Below are 16089 nucleotides of genomic sequence, written 5' to 3'. Positions count from 1 at the left end.
TGAATTCCTGGGCTGAGCTCTCCTCTCCCTCCAGTTAGGGCAGCCTGAACCTCAGTTTGCTCAGCTGCAAAATGGGTAGCATTTCAACAGCAGTCGGTGAACAATTCAGATTATATATATATATATATTTTAAAGATTTTACTTATTTGAGAGAGAGGGAGAGCACAGAGGGAAAGTGAGAGGGAGAAGCAGACTCCCTGCTGAGCAGAGAGGCCCATGTGGGATTAGATCCCAGGACCCTGGGATCATGACCTGAGACAAAGGCAGACGCTTACGGACTGAGCCACCCAGGCGCGCTTTGGTTTTATATGTTTGTAGACACGTTTCTAAGACTTTTATTTATTTATTTATTTATTTATTTATTTATTTTAAGATTTAACCTATTTATTTGATAGAGAGCACAAGCAGGGGGGGTGGCAGGCAGAGGGAGAAGCAGGCTCCTAAGGGGCTGAGCAGGTAGCCCAACCCCGGCTCAATCCCAGGACCCTAGGATCAGGACCTGAGCTGAAGGCAGGCGTTTAACTGACTGAGCCACCCAGGCGCACCAAGACTTTTAAATCAACAATAAAAAAACCAACAACCACTTTAAAATCGTTTAAAATTTCTAGGTGGATAATTTAGAAAAAATCATTATCAGCTAGTTCCGGTTTTAATTTTGGTTTTAATACATGGTGCTTCTGATGGTTTTAAATGTATGATGACGGTGATGTTATATAAAAACCCAAATCACTTTAAAGGCCTTCACGGCTTGTCAGGTACCTGTGGGATACTTGGCTGAAGTCCTGCCGGTTGGGATGGGTTTGAAGTGAGTCTATGAGCCCTTGGGAGAGAAAAGATTGCCCTCTTTCCACCATCCATCCCTTCCCCCCCTTACCTTCCCGCAGCGCCTGCGCAGTGAGTTTATGGAGGGATTTTTTTTTTTTTTTTTTAGCAAAGGTCCAGCAACACAGCCAGAAGTCTGTCTTTAAATACTGCCTAGAAATTAACATTTTTAAACAAATTAAATAATATATAACTGAATAATATTTCAATGAATTGAAATTTAAAATGTATTCCCCCGACCCTGGAAATTATTCTTAGTTGGAGTGAGTATGTTCGAGCCCTTCACCGAGCTCCAACAGTTGTTCCTGACCCCATGTGGTGCTGAGGTGGCTGCCAGGGCGCTTGCACTGAGAAATGGGATTCAATTTCAGAAAAGAGAATTTAAAAAAAAATTCTCTAACCCATAAGAATTTGTAAGAAATCAAGATGTTTGGAATTATGTTTGAAGCCATTTTTTTTTTTTTGCCATGCGTTATTTATGAGGTATGTTTACATACAATAAAATGTCCCCAGTTTCAGTACAGAGTTCAATGAGTTTTGACAGATGCATACTAAACAGTCCAGTCACCTCCAAAAGTTCCTTCATGCCCTTCCCGGTTATTTTCCTGTAAGACAACAACTAGTCTGAAATCCCTCATTATAGATTAGTTTTGCCTGACTTAGAATTTCATACAAAGGGAATAATAGAGTATTTCTCCTTTGAGTCTGGATTCTTTCACTCAACCCTATGTCTATGAGATTCAGAGACATATGAAGTAGTTTGTTTCCTTTCATTGCTGCGTCCTATTCCATGATCCCATTCTTGTGTTTCTTGTCAATTCTTCTGTTACTGGACACCTGGGCTGCTTCCAGTTTTTTGGTATCATGAATAAAGCTAATATGAACATCTGAGTGCAAGTTTTTGTGTGGACATACTGCAATCGCATGCTGTGGACGGCTCACTAGAGCCGATTTTGCAAATCTCAACTGTGGTTCAGTGATGTCATATTAGTAGCTTGAAATAAGTCATGGTGGGAGTGTTTACACCATAATTGGGAAATGCTACAAATTAGAGGTTTTTTTTTTTTTTCCTGGAGAGCTGGTTGTTAAACATTTACCAGCACATCACTGGACATATGTTCTTATTTCTTTGAATACCTAGGAGTCAGATTGCTGGATTGCACGTGTTTACCTCTATAGGAAGCTTCCGACCTGTTTCCAAAGTGGTTCACCACTTTAATGACAGTGCATGAAAGTCCCAGTTGGTCCACATTCTCAACGATATGTGGTATTTATCGTCAGTCTTTTTAATTTTTGCCAATGAATGGTGAAAATCCGAATAAGAATGGGGGCGATGGGAAATGGGAGGTTATATGACAGCCCAGTAAGCCAAACTTCGTCTCTCTTTATAGGCAGAGAAACATTAAATACACGTGGAAGCATGTTGACGTCTCCGCACCTAGGGACTTTTCTCTATTCTTTCCCATTTCACCACATAAGGATGCTGAGGTTCCAAACAGGAGAATGTAGCCAGTTCAAACACCACAGGCAATTCACACTGTCGGGGAAATAATTAAATAATAAAATCTTGTGCCAGCCTGTGAATCCTCTCCACAAAGGTAGAAAAGAATGAAATAGTTTTATTTTTGAATAAACATTAAACCAGACTGCAATGTGCAACTCAAGCAATGCGCTAAAGAGCTTTCAAAGACAGAAAGAAACCTCATCTTTTATGCAGCCAGGCAGCTATAACCCGTTAGTTAGATACACGTTCTCAAGAAGGACAATTTGTCCTCGAGCAAGAGAACTTGACAGCACCGTTTGCTATACATAGTTCATCTCCAGTTCACCTGGAGATCGGGGTAGCCATCTGCCCTTACCCAGAGGAAAAATAAAACACCTATCTCTTTGACAAGCAGGTAACAACTTGGGGCCAAGAGCCTAGGTCAAATTCCTACGGAGACGAGGAGATAAGGGTGTTAGACTCGATGTTTACATTTCAAAGAGATGGCTCCAAGGCCCTTAAGAACAACATTCCTGGGTAATGAAACTGGCAAGAGGCCTATTTAGCTTTTAACAAGATTTACATGCATTTGGAAGGGACAGGGAAAAGATTTTACAAGTCTTCTAAAGGAAATGCTCTAAGAGAAGAGAGGATGGAAAGCCTCGTTCACTTTTGACACCAGGGAAAATTCAACTTTTGAAAAATTTGTTCTTACCCTACAATGCCTTCACACATTTCCCTGCTCTGTGCCCCATTCCAGGTCCACACTTCCCTCGCCTCCTCAACGTGGTCATCTATGACTAATCTCTCAAAATCCTTACCAACTCCATTCCTAAAGTAAACTGCCCAGAACAGCAGGCTGCATCCTAAGGCCAGACACCCCAGCCCCGGGCCCAACCAGAGACCCGCTGTTATAAAAATCTATGACTACAAGTTTCTTGGAACTGGCAAACGTTGCAGTTCTGCGGTCTGATTGCAACTCATTTCAAATGCGGTAAAACCGAGACACAGGAAAAGCCCAAATGGGTACCTAGGGCTTCGGGTCACTGGCCAAAAAGAGGGCACTTAAGGATTTCCCGCCCAGACTCAGGAACCCCTAAAGTCAGCCCCAAGTGACTGAAAAAAAATTTCTGCTTTATTCCACCACGGCACGATTGGGGTTGAAGTCCACCGCACGCAGGTCTCCACCCGACTGCGCCTGCGCGAGTCAGGACGCGCTAATTTGCCTCAGACCCTGACGTTTCAGGCAGCCCCTCCTAATCCGGAACACGACCCACATTCCGCCGGTCCTGCCTTGACAGGCGTGACCCTAACCCAATAAGGATGGAGGGCTGAATCCAGCGGAGCCAATGGCGAAAGTCCGAGGGGCGGTGGAGGCGGACTCTGCGAGGAAACAAGAAGACAGGCCCAAGATGGAGGCGGCGGTAGCCGTAGCGGCGTGACAGGTGAGGGCGGGCCGGGCGGGGTTAGGTTTCTGGAGCGATCGCCGGGCACGGGCAGGGAGCCGGGACCGAAAGCTTAGTCCCAGGATGGCTTCGCCTGGGCCCCGGCGCCCCCCGCCCGGAACCGGAGGAGTGGTTTGACCCGGGGCGAGACCATCGTCGACAGCGGGGGTGGGGTGGGTAGACAGGAATAGGGGTGCAAGGCTGCGGGGGATGGTTTCGCCCTTTCGCGTGTGGCAGTGCGCCTGCGCCGAGCTGGAAGGCCCTCGGTAGGCGGGGCCGGATTGAATGGGGCCTGGGCTGTGGTGTGGTGTCCGGACTCCCTCTAAGCCTCCTTGAGGTCTCTTGGTGAACCTGCCTTGCCGGCCATGGGGAGTGCGTGGAGCTGTGGTTCACTAGTCACGACCCACTAGGAGACTGTTTGAGGATTCCCCCATTACTCCTCTTTATTCCTCCCCAGTCTCCTTCCATTGTCACCAGTAATACGTCCGTGATCCCTTCATTAGTTAGGGGGGATTTTGGACCCCTTCACCCCCCGCTTTAAACCTGTTTATCTCACCTCGACAGTGCTTGGTAATGCACCATTACCCTCCATTCCCCCATGACAATGCCTGGTGATCTCCATTATCCACTCTTCTCCCCATTACAGTCCCTTCAGCACAGTTTGTGCTGAGCCCCTATGAAGTCCCCATCACAGCCTGGTGACTGCCGTTAGCCACCGAACACAGTGTTTGAGAGCCTGCCACCGTTACAGCCCAGGGCTTAGGGATTCCTGCAGGACCCTTAAAAACACTGTTTGGTGCAATTCCCATTTCCCCCCAACTAAGGGCAGTATCTGATGATCTTGCATTTCTTTCCCATCATCCTGTCTGTGACTCCTCCCTCACCACAGTATCTGGTAACCACCCTTTCTCCATTAAAAAGCCAGGACAGCCTGTTCTTGTCCTTTATGTACCTGACACGCCTAATTGCAGTGTGGTTTGACTTCCTTGTTACCCCCATCCCCCCAGCACAGAGACTTGATACTCCTGTGCCCTCCAGGACAGTGTGTGCTGCCTCTCCTTGTGTGGTTACTACCCTCTCCTCTGCCCCCACCCTATGAATCCTGGACCTTGGCCCTTAAGAGTGAGATAGACAATAGGGGAGGATGAGCAGAGGAGACACTGGATGAGTTCGAGGTGTTTACAAGATCCCTTGGCCGTTGTGTGTAGATTGGGCAATGGGGGTGGGGGTGATGTGGAGCCTGGAGATTGAATTTTTTTTTTTTTTGGTCCCTTCCACTTTGCTTCCAGACTATCATTACTGGACCTCTGAATTCCTCCTGTGTTCTAGGAGCCCCATGGCACCTGCTCAGCCCCGCCTCAGCCCGTCTTGACAAAGTCCTAGGCTCCATGGAGCCACCACGGGGCCCCCCTGCCAACGGGGCCGAGCCATCCCGGGCAGTGGGCACTGTCAAAGTATACCTACCCAACAAGCAACGCACGGTGGTGAGTCTGATGGGCACAGCTGGCGGGGGGTGGGGATGGACCCAGTTGTAAGTCTTGGATCAGAACGGTGACTCGGGGAGGTGGGGGTGAGGGGGGTGGGCGGTGAGGCTTCTACAGAGGCCCAGGAAAGTCGGCTGGGGCCCGTGTTGGGCACTGACCCACCCGTCTGCACACAGGTGACTGTCCGGGATGGCATGAGTGTCTACGACTCTCTAGACAAGGCCCTCAAGGTACGGGGTCTCAATCAGGATTGCTGTGTGGTCTACCGGCTCATCGACGGGTAAGTGTGTCCCCCTCCCTGCTTCGACTCCCTCCACTGGGCACCCAGCCTCCTGTCCCCTCCTCGGAGGCATCCGATTCCTTCCCTCTGTCGTGCGGTTTCCATTAGTCTTCCCTTAAGCTCAGTGACTCCATGAGTGTGTGCAGCTTTTGTTTCATAACTTCATTCATTCATTGGCCTTTGAGGCCAGCAGCTCGTCTCTCCTTGGCCCTCAGGTCCTCGCCCTGCTCCCGCGCCTCGTGCCGGAGTTCATCTGTGGTGTTCTTTCACGATTTCATCTGTTTGCCAGCTCTCTGCATCCTCTGCCTCCTCATTCTTGGTCTGCCGAGCTGGGCCACGCAGGCCTTCCATTTATTCTCTGTCCTGGGCTTCCTTAATTGTTTTGTTCGACGCACACATGGCTTTTTATTTGTCGTCTTGGCTGCCTTAGCCACTTTTTCAGGGGCTTGCTGAGCACTTCTGAGATTTCGTGGTTTATTCACTGTCTCATTTGCTCCTCACCGTGTGGTTAAGAGCATGGGCTCTTCACGCTGGCCAGCCACTCTCAGTCCTTTGTGGCCTTGGGCCAGTCACTTTATCCCTCTGAGCCTCAGTTTCCTCATCTGTAAAATGGGGGCGAGGATAGTAATTAGTTCCTAGAGTTGCCATGATGAAAATTAAACACGTTAGATGTTGCTCCATGGATGATGAGCATGGAAGGACTTTTGGGGGTTCCCTGCCTCCCATGAGCCCTGTCCCCTCTCTCACTCACTCCCTTCCATGCCTCCTACAGGCGAAAGACAGTCACCGCCTGGGACACGGCCATTGCCCCGCTGGATGGAGAGGAGCTCATCGTAGAGGTCCTTGAAGACGTCCCACTGACCATGCACAATTTTGTGAGTGTGGGGTGGAAAGTCGGGGCAGACTGTGGGCATGGGGCGGGAGGGTCCTAGACCAGGCCTCAACCTTCCCTGCTCTGTGGCAGCAGGTACGGAAGACGTTCTTCAGCCTGGCGTTCTGCGACTTCTGCCTTAAGTTTCTGTTCCACGGCTTCCGCTGCCAAACCTGTGGCTACAAGTTCCACCAGCATTGTTCCTCCAAAGTCCCCACAGTCTGTGTTGACATGAGCACCAACTGCCGACAGTGAGCCTGGCCTGGGGTGGGTGGGGGAGTGGGGACGACAGAAGCCACAAGGTTATTACAGACAGCTGACTCTTGTCCTCTTGCCGTATCCCCTTAATGCCCTCAAGGTTCTACCACAGTGTCCAGGATTTGTCCGGAGGCTCCAGACAGCACGAAGCTCCCTCACACCGCCCCCTGAACGAGCCGTTAACCCCTCAGGGTCCCAGGTAGGGGTGCCTTAGCTGGAGGCCTGTTGTCGGGAGAAAAAGATCTGGAGGCCTTCATAGACCACAAGCCATACTTCATTCATTTGTTTATTTGCACACATTAAGCACCTGTAGGTGTGGAGCTGTGGGACCTTGGGCAAGTCACCTAATCTCTCTGGGCCTTAGTTTTCTCATCTACGAAGAGGGGACAATAATACTTTTTACCACATAGGGTTCTGGTGAGAATTTTTTTTTTTTTTTTAGAAAATTCTTTTTTTTTTTTTTAAAGATTTTATTTATTTATTTGACAGAGAGATAGAACAAGTAGGCAGAGAGGCAGGCAGAGGGAGAGGGAGAAGCAGGCTCCCCGCCAAGCAGGGAGCCTGATGCGGGGCTCGATCCCAGGAGCCTGGGATCATGACCTGAGCCGAAGGCAGCTGCTTAACCAACTGAGCCACCCAGGCACCCCTCTGGTGAGAATTTAAATGTGTTAAGGCATATCCAGTGCTTAGAACGAGATCTGGTACAAAATAAGAAGTCCTTATTAATTACAAATACATATGTATAAGTATCTAACTGTTTCGTTAATTCTTGCAGTATAACCATGCTGAAACCTTTCCATTTTGAAATACACATTATTTTATCATAAATTCCCTTTTATTTCTCTTTAACATCAAGTATTATAATACTGTAGTATTTCTTTTTTTTAAAACACTTTTTTTTTTTTAAGATTGTATTTATTTGTCAGAGAGAGAGAGAACATGAGCCGGGGGAGGGACAGAGGAAGAAGTAGACTCCCCCGCTGAGTGAAGAGCCTGATGTGGGGCTCGATCCCAGGACTCTGAGATCATGACCTGAGCTGAAGGCAGACGCTTAACCGACTGAGCCACCCAGGCGTCCCAATACTGTAGTAGTTCTATATTAAAGTATATGATTGCTCTAAGGTAGCATAAGCTTATAAAATATGCATTTTATGTGTCTACAAATATGGTACAGTATATTAATATATCATGTGTTCTATGTACATTATTTTTATGTAATATAAAACACATTTTTATGTAACAAAATAGTAAAGTTAGGGCATTATGTTGTTTTTAATTATGGGTACATGTAGATTAATTTCTATGCATTTCATTTCAGGATAGTGAAAGGAACATTTAAAAATACATTTGTGACACTAAAATATATATAACATATATCTTTATGTATTAACATGTACATCTGTGTATAACATACAGTTGACCTTTGAACAACATGGGCTTGAACTGCATGGGTCCTGTCACACGTGGATTTTTTACATGCAGTACTATAAGTGTATTTTCTCTTATGATTTTCTTAGAAACATTTTCTTTTCTCTAGCTTACCCTATTGTAAGAATACAGTATATGATACATTGAACATACAAAATATGTGTTACTCGACTGCTTATGTTATCGGTAAGGCTTCTGGTCAGCAGTAGGCTCTTAGTAGCTAAGTTTTTGGGGAGTCCGAAGTTACACATGAACGTTCAGCTGGGCAGGGGGTCAGTGGTGCCCCTAATCCCTGCATCGTTCAAGGGTCAACTGTGTAACGTTACTGTAATAGGGCATATTCAGAAGCATTGGCATCTTAATACAGATATATGTTGTATGTCACATAATAATAGATTTGAGTAGTATACACAGAAGATATTATTTATTACTCTTTCCCCCCCACTATCTTCTGTGGCTTGCTATTCCTCCTTTAGGTCTTTACTCAGATGTCCCCTCAGGGAAGCCTTTCCAGACAGAGTCCGTGACACTTTCTGTCTCCTCGTGTTGCTTTACCTTTTCTTTATTGCACCTGTCACCAGCAGACATATTAAATATTCCTTGGGGTTTTTTGGCGCTCTCTCCTCACTAGAACACCAGCCCCACGAGGGCAGGAACTTGTTTTCATTTTGCCCTCAGTTTTATTTCCACTTGCCGAGTGCCTGCCCTGTGGCAGAGACCATCCTAGGTAGTGGAGAGCCGTAGTCACAGGAGACGGTGACTCGGAACTACACATAACGTTTACCGGGCTGGGGGGCGGCTTTTCTCGTTCTCGTTGGTTCGACAGTGATTTCACAGCCTTTCCCCTGCTCTAGCTCCTGCACCCAGCACCGCGAGCCTGAGCACTTTCCCTTCCCCGCCACTGCCAACGCCCCTCTCCAGCGCATCCGCTCCACGTCCACTCCCAACGTCCACATGGTCAGCACCACAGCCCCCATGGACTCCAGCCTTGTCCAGGTTGGTGTGGAGGGGCTCATTCCCAGAGGGCACCGGGCAGAGGGGCGCGCCGTTCCTCCTGGCCCCCGTGTCCCCTCTCTGACTCCCGTCCCTCTTCTTGCAGCTCACTGCCCCGAGTTTCAGCACCGATGGTGAGCCCGCCCCCCCCACCCTACTCCCGTGCCCCGCGCCCCCTCACCCCACCCCCTGGGCCACCACTCACATCCCCTCCACACTTGCAGCTGCCGGTAGTAGAGGTGGTGGTGATGGAGCCCCCCGGGGGAGCCCCAGCCCGGCCAGTGTGTCCTCGGGGAGGAAGTCTCCCCATTCCAAGTCCCCGTCAGAACAGCGGGAGCGGAAGTCCGTGGCCGATGACAAGAAGAAAGTGGTAAGCTCCGGGGGAGCCTTGGGTGGGGACGCCACAGGCTGAGTGATGAGGGAAGTGGGCAGGCCCCTGAGATGCCGCCCATGTGGCCCACAGAAGAATCTGGGGTACCGGGACTCGGGCTATTACTGGGAGGTGCCGCCCAGTGAGGTGCAGCTGCTGAAGAGGATCGGGACGGGCTCGTTTGGCACCGTGTTTCGCGGGCGGTGGCATGGCGATGTGGCCGTGAAGGTGCTCAAGGTGGCCCAACCCACAGCTGAGCAGGCCCAGGCCTTCAAGAACGAGATGCAGGTGCTCAGGTGAGATGGCACGAGTGTGGGGGGGGGCGCGGGGGCGGGGTGGCTTTGGCGCCTCCCCCAGGGAAAGGCCGCGCTCAGGGCCCTTCCCGCACATCAGCCGTGTTTGTGTTGTTATAAGCATCAGCGTAAGCTGTTTCTCAATCAGGGATGTCCCTTTCCCCTCTGGGAGATGGCTCTGTTTAGAGGCCCTCTGATGATATTATTGTTTGGGTTTGGGTTGATACTGCTGTTAATTCATGTCTCCGCCTCCAAAACGTGGGTCTTCTCATTTGCCCGGCACGGGTGGGTATGGCCGTAGGACTTGGGCGTTACTGCGTGCCCTCACGTTAATAGCGTGCTGTTAAGCGCGGTGCCAGGAAGTCTCGTGTCCCTCCTTCCTCTCTGCTTGTATCACATCGTTAGTATTAGGTTTATCGGGGTGGATTCCTGTTATTAATCACAGTAACGCTGTGATTTCAAGAACAGTATTATTTAACTTTAGTCATTGTTTAATTAACGGTTGTAGTTGCTCTACTTAATACGTCGTTAATAGCATATTAGTTAATTTGCACTGAGAAACGCTGGTGTTCCTTTTCTGCCACTCTAGTTACTACCACTCCTGGGGTTGCTGACGTGGACTTGTCCTCTGACAAAAAATGGGCACAGTTACGTTACAGAGTTGATGTTATCCTAATTTCTTGTGCTATTTTAACATTTATCCTCGTTATGGACACCGCAGTAAGAAAACTTTTATTCTCTGTTCCTCTCTGTGAAATGATTTGAGCACGCTGTTAGTTTGCATCGTATTAATGTTTTAACCATAATTGGACCACTGTGAAGAGCGCTCCTGTCCTCTGTTACCCACTCTGGCATGAGCAGAATTGCAGAGCATTGTCGATGTTTGCATTTGTGTGACCGTAATACCTGCGGTTACTCCTTCTATAAGGAGGGAAGGTTTTCTTCTAAACCAGAGGGGGGTCTGTTCATCCGTGATGGAGTTTCTGTGAGGTAGACTCAGGTACCCAGTAGCAGTAGCAAGGATAGTGACGTTTTCAGGGTGCTTACCTGTGGTAGGTGCTGTTCCAGGTGCCTTGCCGATTATTTGGTAACTCTTCTTGCCAACATCCCTATAAGGTCGCTGATACAATGATCACAGTTTTGCAGTTGAGGAAAATGAGAGGTTAAGTGTCATCCCTGAGGTTGCACAGTGAGTACCCGGGGAAGCCTGGATTGGAACACAGGATCTAATCTGAGTCCTAACTCCAAGCTCTTTACCTCTGAGCCTCTCGTGGTGATTAACAGGATATAGTCACACGTCACTGGTATTTTTACGGGCGTGTATCAGTAGTATTAGGCTGCTGTATCAGTGAAGAAGGTTGGCATTCCACGTTCTTGTCTGTGAAACGGTCACAGGCCCAGGTCATGGTCAGGGTCAGAGGTTGGCAGGTGTCGATGATGGAGAGCCACTGGTCGGTAGAGGGGTAGGGGGCAGTGGTCTCTCCCTCCCGCTTTTGTTGGGAGACTCGGCTGGGGAAGCTGGGGACACAAGCCCCCCGGGGATGGAATCCTAGCCCATCCAACATACCTCACAAATGCAGTGCGTCTGGCCGCGGCCTGGCCCCGAGCCTCCTGACAGACAGGGTGGAAATGACGACAGAAGGCAGCAGTGAGCGGCACCATCCCTGATGCTCCGAAAGGGGGTTACAGCCGCTCTCTTTCCTTCCCGCCCCGGTACCACCCTCCCTGCTTACAGGAAGACACGGCACGTCAACATCCTGCTGTTCATGGGCTTCATGACGCGGCCGGGCTTCGCCATCATCACGCAGTGGTGCGAGGGTTCCAGCCTCTACCACCACCTGCATGTGGCCGACACGCGCTTCGACATGGTCCAGCTCATTGACGTGGCCCGGCAGACCGCCCAGGGCATGGAGTGAGCCTCCCGGCCTGGGGGTGAAGGGAGGGGGCCGGGGGGCTTGGGGCGGGGAGATGAGGTAACCCCGCGTGCCGGCCAATTTGCCTTCTACTTCCACCCCTACAGCTACCTCCATGCCAAGAACATCATCCACCGAGATCTCAAGTCTAACAGTATCTGCCTGTCCCTGTCTGCGGGCTTGGGGGGGGTGGGGGCTCATTGGGGGTGGCTCTTGTTGGGGGGCCCTCTGGAGATGCATGGGGAGGGACACGTGTCACGTGGCTTAATAGGGGCTCTAATGGGGGGGTGTCTCTTGGTCAGGACTCAAGGTTGTGGCTGATTCGGGTGCTGTTGTTGGGGACTTTGGTCAGGGTCCAAGCTATGGGAGCTGTGGAGGGCATGGCAGGTCTGGGTGCCGCTCGAGGGGCTTCCTGGTTAGGAGCCACGGGGCGGGGGGGCAAGCATAGGGGGCATTAATTGGAGTTCCCCACTCAAGTCAAGATTGTAGCTAGTTTGTGTGATACTGGGGGGCTTCTGGTCAGGGTCAGAGGCATGACTGGTGGTGGGGGCATCAATGGGAACCGCCCAGTCAGGATGGGAGATGTGGCTCTTGGGAGCTCCTATAGTGGCCCTTGACCCTGGTGGACATCTTCCTACATGAGGGGCTCACAGTGAAGATCGGTGACTTTGGCCTGGCCACGGTGAAGACACGGTGGAGTGGGGCCCAGCCCTTGGAGCAGCCCTCAGGCTCCGTGCTATGGATGGTGAGTTGGGCCAGGCTGGACTGGGGCCATCCAGATAGGGGCATGGGTGGCTGGGGCGGGATGTGGGGAGCTGAGTGGGGATGGGGATGCTTGTGCCAGATGGGGGCGTCTAGACTGCTCATGCTTTACCCCACGTGGGTGCTCTGAGTTGTACCCAGTGTGGCTAGTGGGATCTGGGACAATGGGCGGCCATTTGCTGACCTCCATGGTTCCCCCCTGCCTGGTCTTCCCTATTGAAGGCGGCTGAGGTGATCCGTATGCAGGACCCGAACCCCTACAGCTTCCAGTCAGATGTCTACGCCTATGGGGTTGTGCTCTATGAGCTCATGACCGGCTCGCTGCCGTACAGCCACATTGGCAGCCGTGACCAGGTGGGCCCCACCCTTTACCCATAATCTCCCAGGCACAGACCCCAGATTTCCTCCTTTGTAAAGACCGAGAATGCCACACTTCCCCCAGAAACCCAAAATCTTCTGGGTTGAGAGCTCTCAGCATCCTCTGGTCTTCCCTACCTAGAATCCCCTCCTTCCCTACATATCTACAGTCCTCTGGGTCCTTGAAGTCCAGAACCTGCCATGGCCCCCAAACACACCCAGAAGCCCCCTGGAACTCTAGATACCTACAGTCCTCTGGCCTGGGTACTCAAAATCCCCCAAGTGCCAAAGCCCAGAATCCCATTTCTCCCAGTGACAGAAGCCGTCTGTGCTTCTGGAATACTCACAGATACCCACAATCATTCAGGCCTTGGGTATCTGGCAGGCTTTGGGGGCCCTGGAACCCATGATACTCTGGGCCCCAGGCTCTCCGAGTTCTCCACGTTGAAGGCCTCCAGGCCATCAGAAACCTGGGATCCTCTAGGCTCCAAGCACTGAGCTGTCACAGTCCTACAGGCCACCTGGACCCATAGTTCTCTACGCACCAGACCCCTACAGAAATACAAGCCCCTGAGTTTTAGACTCCTTTAGCTCCTCCAGACCCAGAACTTCGTGTTTCCCCTGACTCAGTACTTTCTAGGCTTGTAGAAACCTATGAGGCCAGGGATACCTATAATTCTGGATTTCTCCCAAGCTTCAATCCCTCTGTTCTGCAGAGAATCCCTGTCCTCAGAGACCCAGTCCCAAGTCCTCAGAGACCCAGTGTCCTTGGATCCACAAGATCCCCACAGCCCTCCAGACCCCAATACCCAGAGTACCCTAGTTTCCCCCAAAAGGAGCCTCCAAAGCCCCTTGAGACCCAGAATTCCCTCAGCCTCCCAGCCCAGACCCCGAGATCACCCCATTCCTGTCCCTCCAGATTATCTTTATGGTGGGCCGTGGCTATCTGTCCCCGGACCTCAGCAAAATCTCCAGCAACTGCCCCAAGGCCATGCGGCGCCTGCTGTCTGACTGCCTCAAGTTCCAGCGGGAGGAACGTCCCCTCTTCCCCCAGGTGGGCCTGGTAGGAGGGCTGGATACACTGGGGAGGTCGGTGCTCAGGAGGAGGAGGACTCCGGGGTGTCAGTGGGAATTGTGCAAGTTCAATGCTCAGAAGTGTACGGCGTGTGTGCGTGTGTGCGCTTCTCCAGTAGGCTGGGGTTTGTGGGTGTCGGGGTGCCCATGTGGCTCCGGACACCCCCCTAACCTGCCCTTGCCCCCAGATCCTGGCCACGATTGAGCTGCTGCAGCGGTCACTCCCCAAGATTGAGCGGAGTGCCTCCGAACCCTCCTTGCATCGCACCCAGGCGGATGAGCTGCCTGCCTGCCTGCTCAGCGCAGCCCGGCTTGTGCCTTAGGCCCTGCCCCCAGCCACCCGGGAGCCAATCTCAGCCTGCCACGCCAAGGAGCCCTGCCCACCAACCAATCAATGTTCTGTTTCTGCCTTGATAACTGCCTCAGGATCCCCCATCCCCGTCCTGGGAGATGAGCGGGTCCCCACGTGCTTTTCCAGTTCCTCTGGAATTGGGGGACCACCGCCAAAGACCGAGACCCCTGCTTCCTCCATGATTTGGTTTCCTCTTGCCTTTGGGGATACTTCTAAATTTGGGAGCTCCTCCATCTCCAATGGCTGGGATTTGTGGCATGGATCCCACTCAGAACCTCTCTGGAATTTGTGCCTGATGTGCCTTCCACTGGATTTTGGGGTTCCCAGCACCCCCTTTGGATTTGGGGGGTCCCCTCTGTGTCTTCCCCACCATTCAAGGACCCCCCTGTTCACCAAGAAGCACAGAATTCTGCTGGGCCTTGCTTGTTTATTTTGCTTCCCGACTCTTCTCGTGGGGTTCAGAGCCGCTGAAGGGTGGGGGTGAGTCCAGGCAAGGAGTGGTTGGGGGGAAGTGCGGACCACACGAACAGCGCCACTGCACGCTCACCACAGGCGGCACGAGGAACGCAGACCACGTATGCCAAGCACGGCACGAGAGGAGGCCACGGCAGTCACAGATACAGACATCACAGCAAAGGTGGGGAAGCGGAGGACCACTGGCCCTCCATGTGCAAAGGATTCTGGGAGGATGGGTGGAGTTTGCATATTTAAAGATAGCTGTCAGAGGCAGGGAAGTGGGAGTATGGGTCCCTGGGGAACAGAAGGGTCCTAGCAGTGGGAGGGCCTCCCAATGTGTTGAATGGGGCTGGGGGCGGGTAGGAGAAATCCCTGCGGGGCTGGATAGTGGCATCTGACGAGGTGGCTCTCCAGAGATGGGAGATCCGTGGAAAGGGGCTCCAAGGCAGGGGGGTTTCTTAAGGATTTCGGAAATTCTGATGGGGCACACGGCGCACTTGAGAGATCTGGGACCAGGAGGATGATTTTCCAAGAATTTCAGGGCTCCAGGAGGGGCCTTGGTGTCAGGGCCAGAACGGGTTGCCTGGTGTTTGGGAGCTTCTGGGAAGGAAAGTGCACTCCGGGGGGCGGGGGCGGCCGGGAGTAGAGGTCGTCGGGAGTTTGGAGGTTCTAAAACTGAAAAGTAAGTCTTGAGGTGGCCGGGAGTGGGCTTTTAAAAGGACTTGGGGATTCCAAAAGTGAGAACTGGTGTTAGGAGCAGGAGTGAGGGGTTCCCCAGGGACTTGGGCATTCTGCGGAGTGAGAAGAGGGATCTTGGCGGACCAGGAGAGGGCTTCTCAAGGGATTTGGAGACTCCAGAAGTGAGAAATGGATTCAGGGCCCAGAGGGGGGTTGCCCAGGAGGAATTAAGGGTTCTCAGGGTGGGGTGTCAGTCGGAGAAGAGGCTGGCGAAGGACTTCCTCAGGCTGCGGATGGTCTCAGCTTTCACCTCGTCCTGGCTAAGGCTGGGCCTGGGCGGGGCTGGCTCTGGAAGGTTGAAGGCATTGGTCAGAGACTGGGATTTGCTAGAGAGAGACAAGGTGGAGGCATGGGAGGAAGGGAGGGGAGGAAGGGAGGAAGGGGGAGAGAAACACAATGTTACCCCAGGCCCGGCCCAGCCCTGCCCCTCTAGTCCTGGGGCTGTGCCTGTGACCCTCCCACCCACCCTCACAGGCCTGGACCCTGCTGGAGTCTCGGGTGGAGTTGGGGGAGCCCTGGGCCAGGCTGGGAGGACTTGGATCTAAGGTGAAGTCTGGGCTTAGTGGGAAGAGGCCCAGACTGAACCTCCTCTTCACATTCTAGGCTGGACTGGGAGGAGTTGGAGGTGCAGGGGAAGATGGGCGGGGCACTTTCCAGTCTGGGTGAGGTGTCCTGGAGGGAGCACGGTGTGGTTCGCACCCAGGACTGGC

The 16089-nt window shown here is 51.9% G+C and overlaps 2 protein-coding genes across 4 annotated transcripts in view; one reads left to right on the top strand and one right to left on the bottom strand.

Moving 5' to 3' along the window:
* The first annotated feature begins 3699 nt into the window (after positions 1 to 3699).
* ARAF (A-Raf proto-oncogene, serine/threonine kinase) lies at positions 3700 to 14598 on the top strand. Of its 2 annotated transcripts, none has more exons than XM_044911801.1 (16): positions 3700 to 3750; positions 5080 to 5234; positions 5411 to 5514; positions 6287 to 6389; positions 6482 to 6636; positions 6744 to 6842; positions 8926 to 9067; positions 9171 to 9198; positions 9289 to 9434; positions 9528 to 9730; positions 11463 to 11639; positions 11748 to 11794; positions 12267 to 12385; positions 12625 to 12756; positions 13679 to 13813; positions 14022 to 14598. In XM_044911801.1, exons 2-16 carry the CDS (start codon positions 5139 to 5141, stop codon positions 14154 to 14156), a joined length of 1821 nt encoding a protein of 606 aa, XP_044767736.1. In that variant the 5' UTR covers positions 3700 to 3750; positions 5080 to 5138; the 3' UTR covers positions 14157 to 14598. The 2 variants fall into 2 exon arrangements, with proteins under 2 accessions (XP_044767736.1, XP_044767737.1); XM_044911802.1 differs by having other exon boundaries at positions 3711 to 3750; positions 5040 to 5234; positions 11748 to 11796; positions 12269 to 12385.
* SYN1 (synapsin I) overlaps positions 14599 to 16089 on the bottom strand; it is a 46199-nt gene continuing 44708 nt past the window's right edge. The window contains exon 13 of one of the 2 annotated variants that reach the window (XM_021679489.2): positions 14599 to 15705. In XM_021679489.2, coding sequence (XP_021535164.1) covers positions 15570 to 15705 — 136 coding nt within the window. In that variant the 3' untranslated portion in view covers positions 14599 to 15569. The remainder of the gene's footprint in view (positions 15706 to 16089) is intronic. The other variant, XM_021679498.2, reaches the window with a different exon arrangement.

The sequence above is a fragment of the Neomonachus schauinslandi genome, chromosome X, assembly GCF_002201575.2.
Source record: "Neomonachus schauinslandi chromosome X, ASM220157v2, whole genome shotgun sequence".
NCBI classification, from domain to species: Eukaryota; Metazoa; Chordata; class Mammalia; order Carnivora; family Phocidae; genus Neomonachus; species Neomonachus schauinslandi.
The sequence above is the reverse complement of the archived record's forward strand: the minus strand, read 5'-3'. Positions and strand labels throughout refer to the sequence as shown.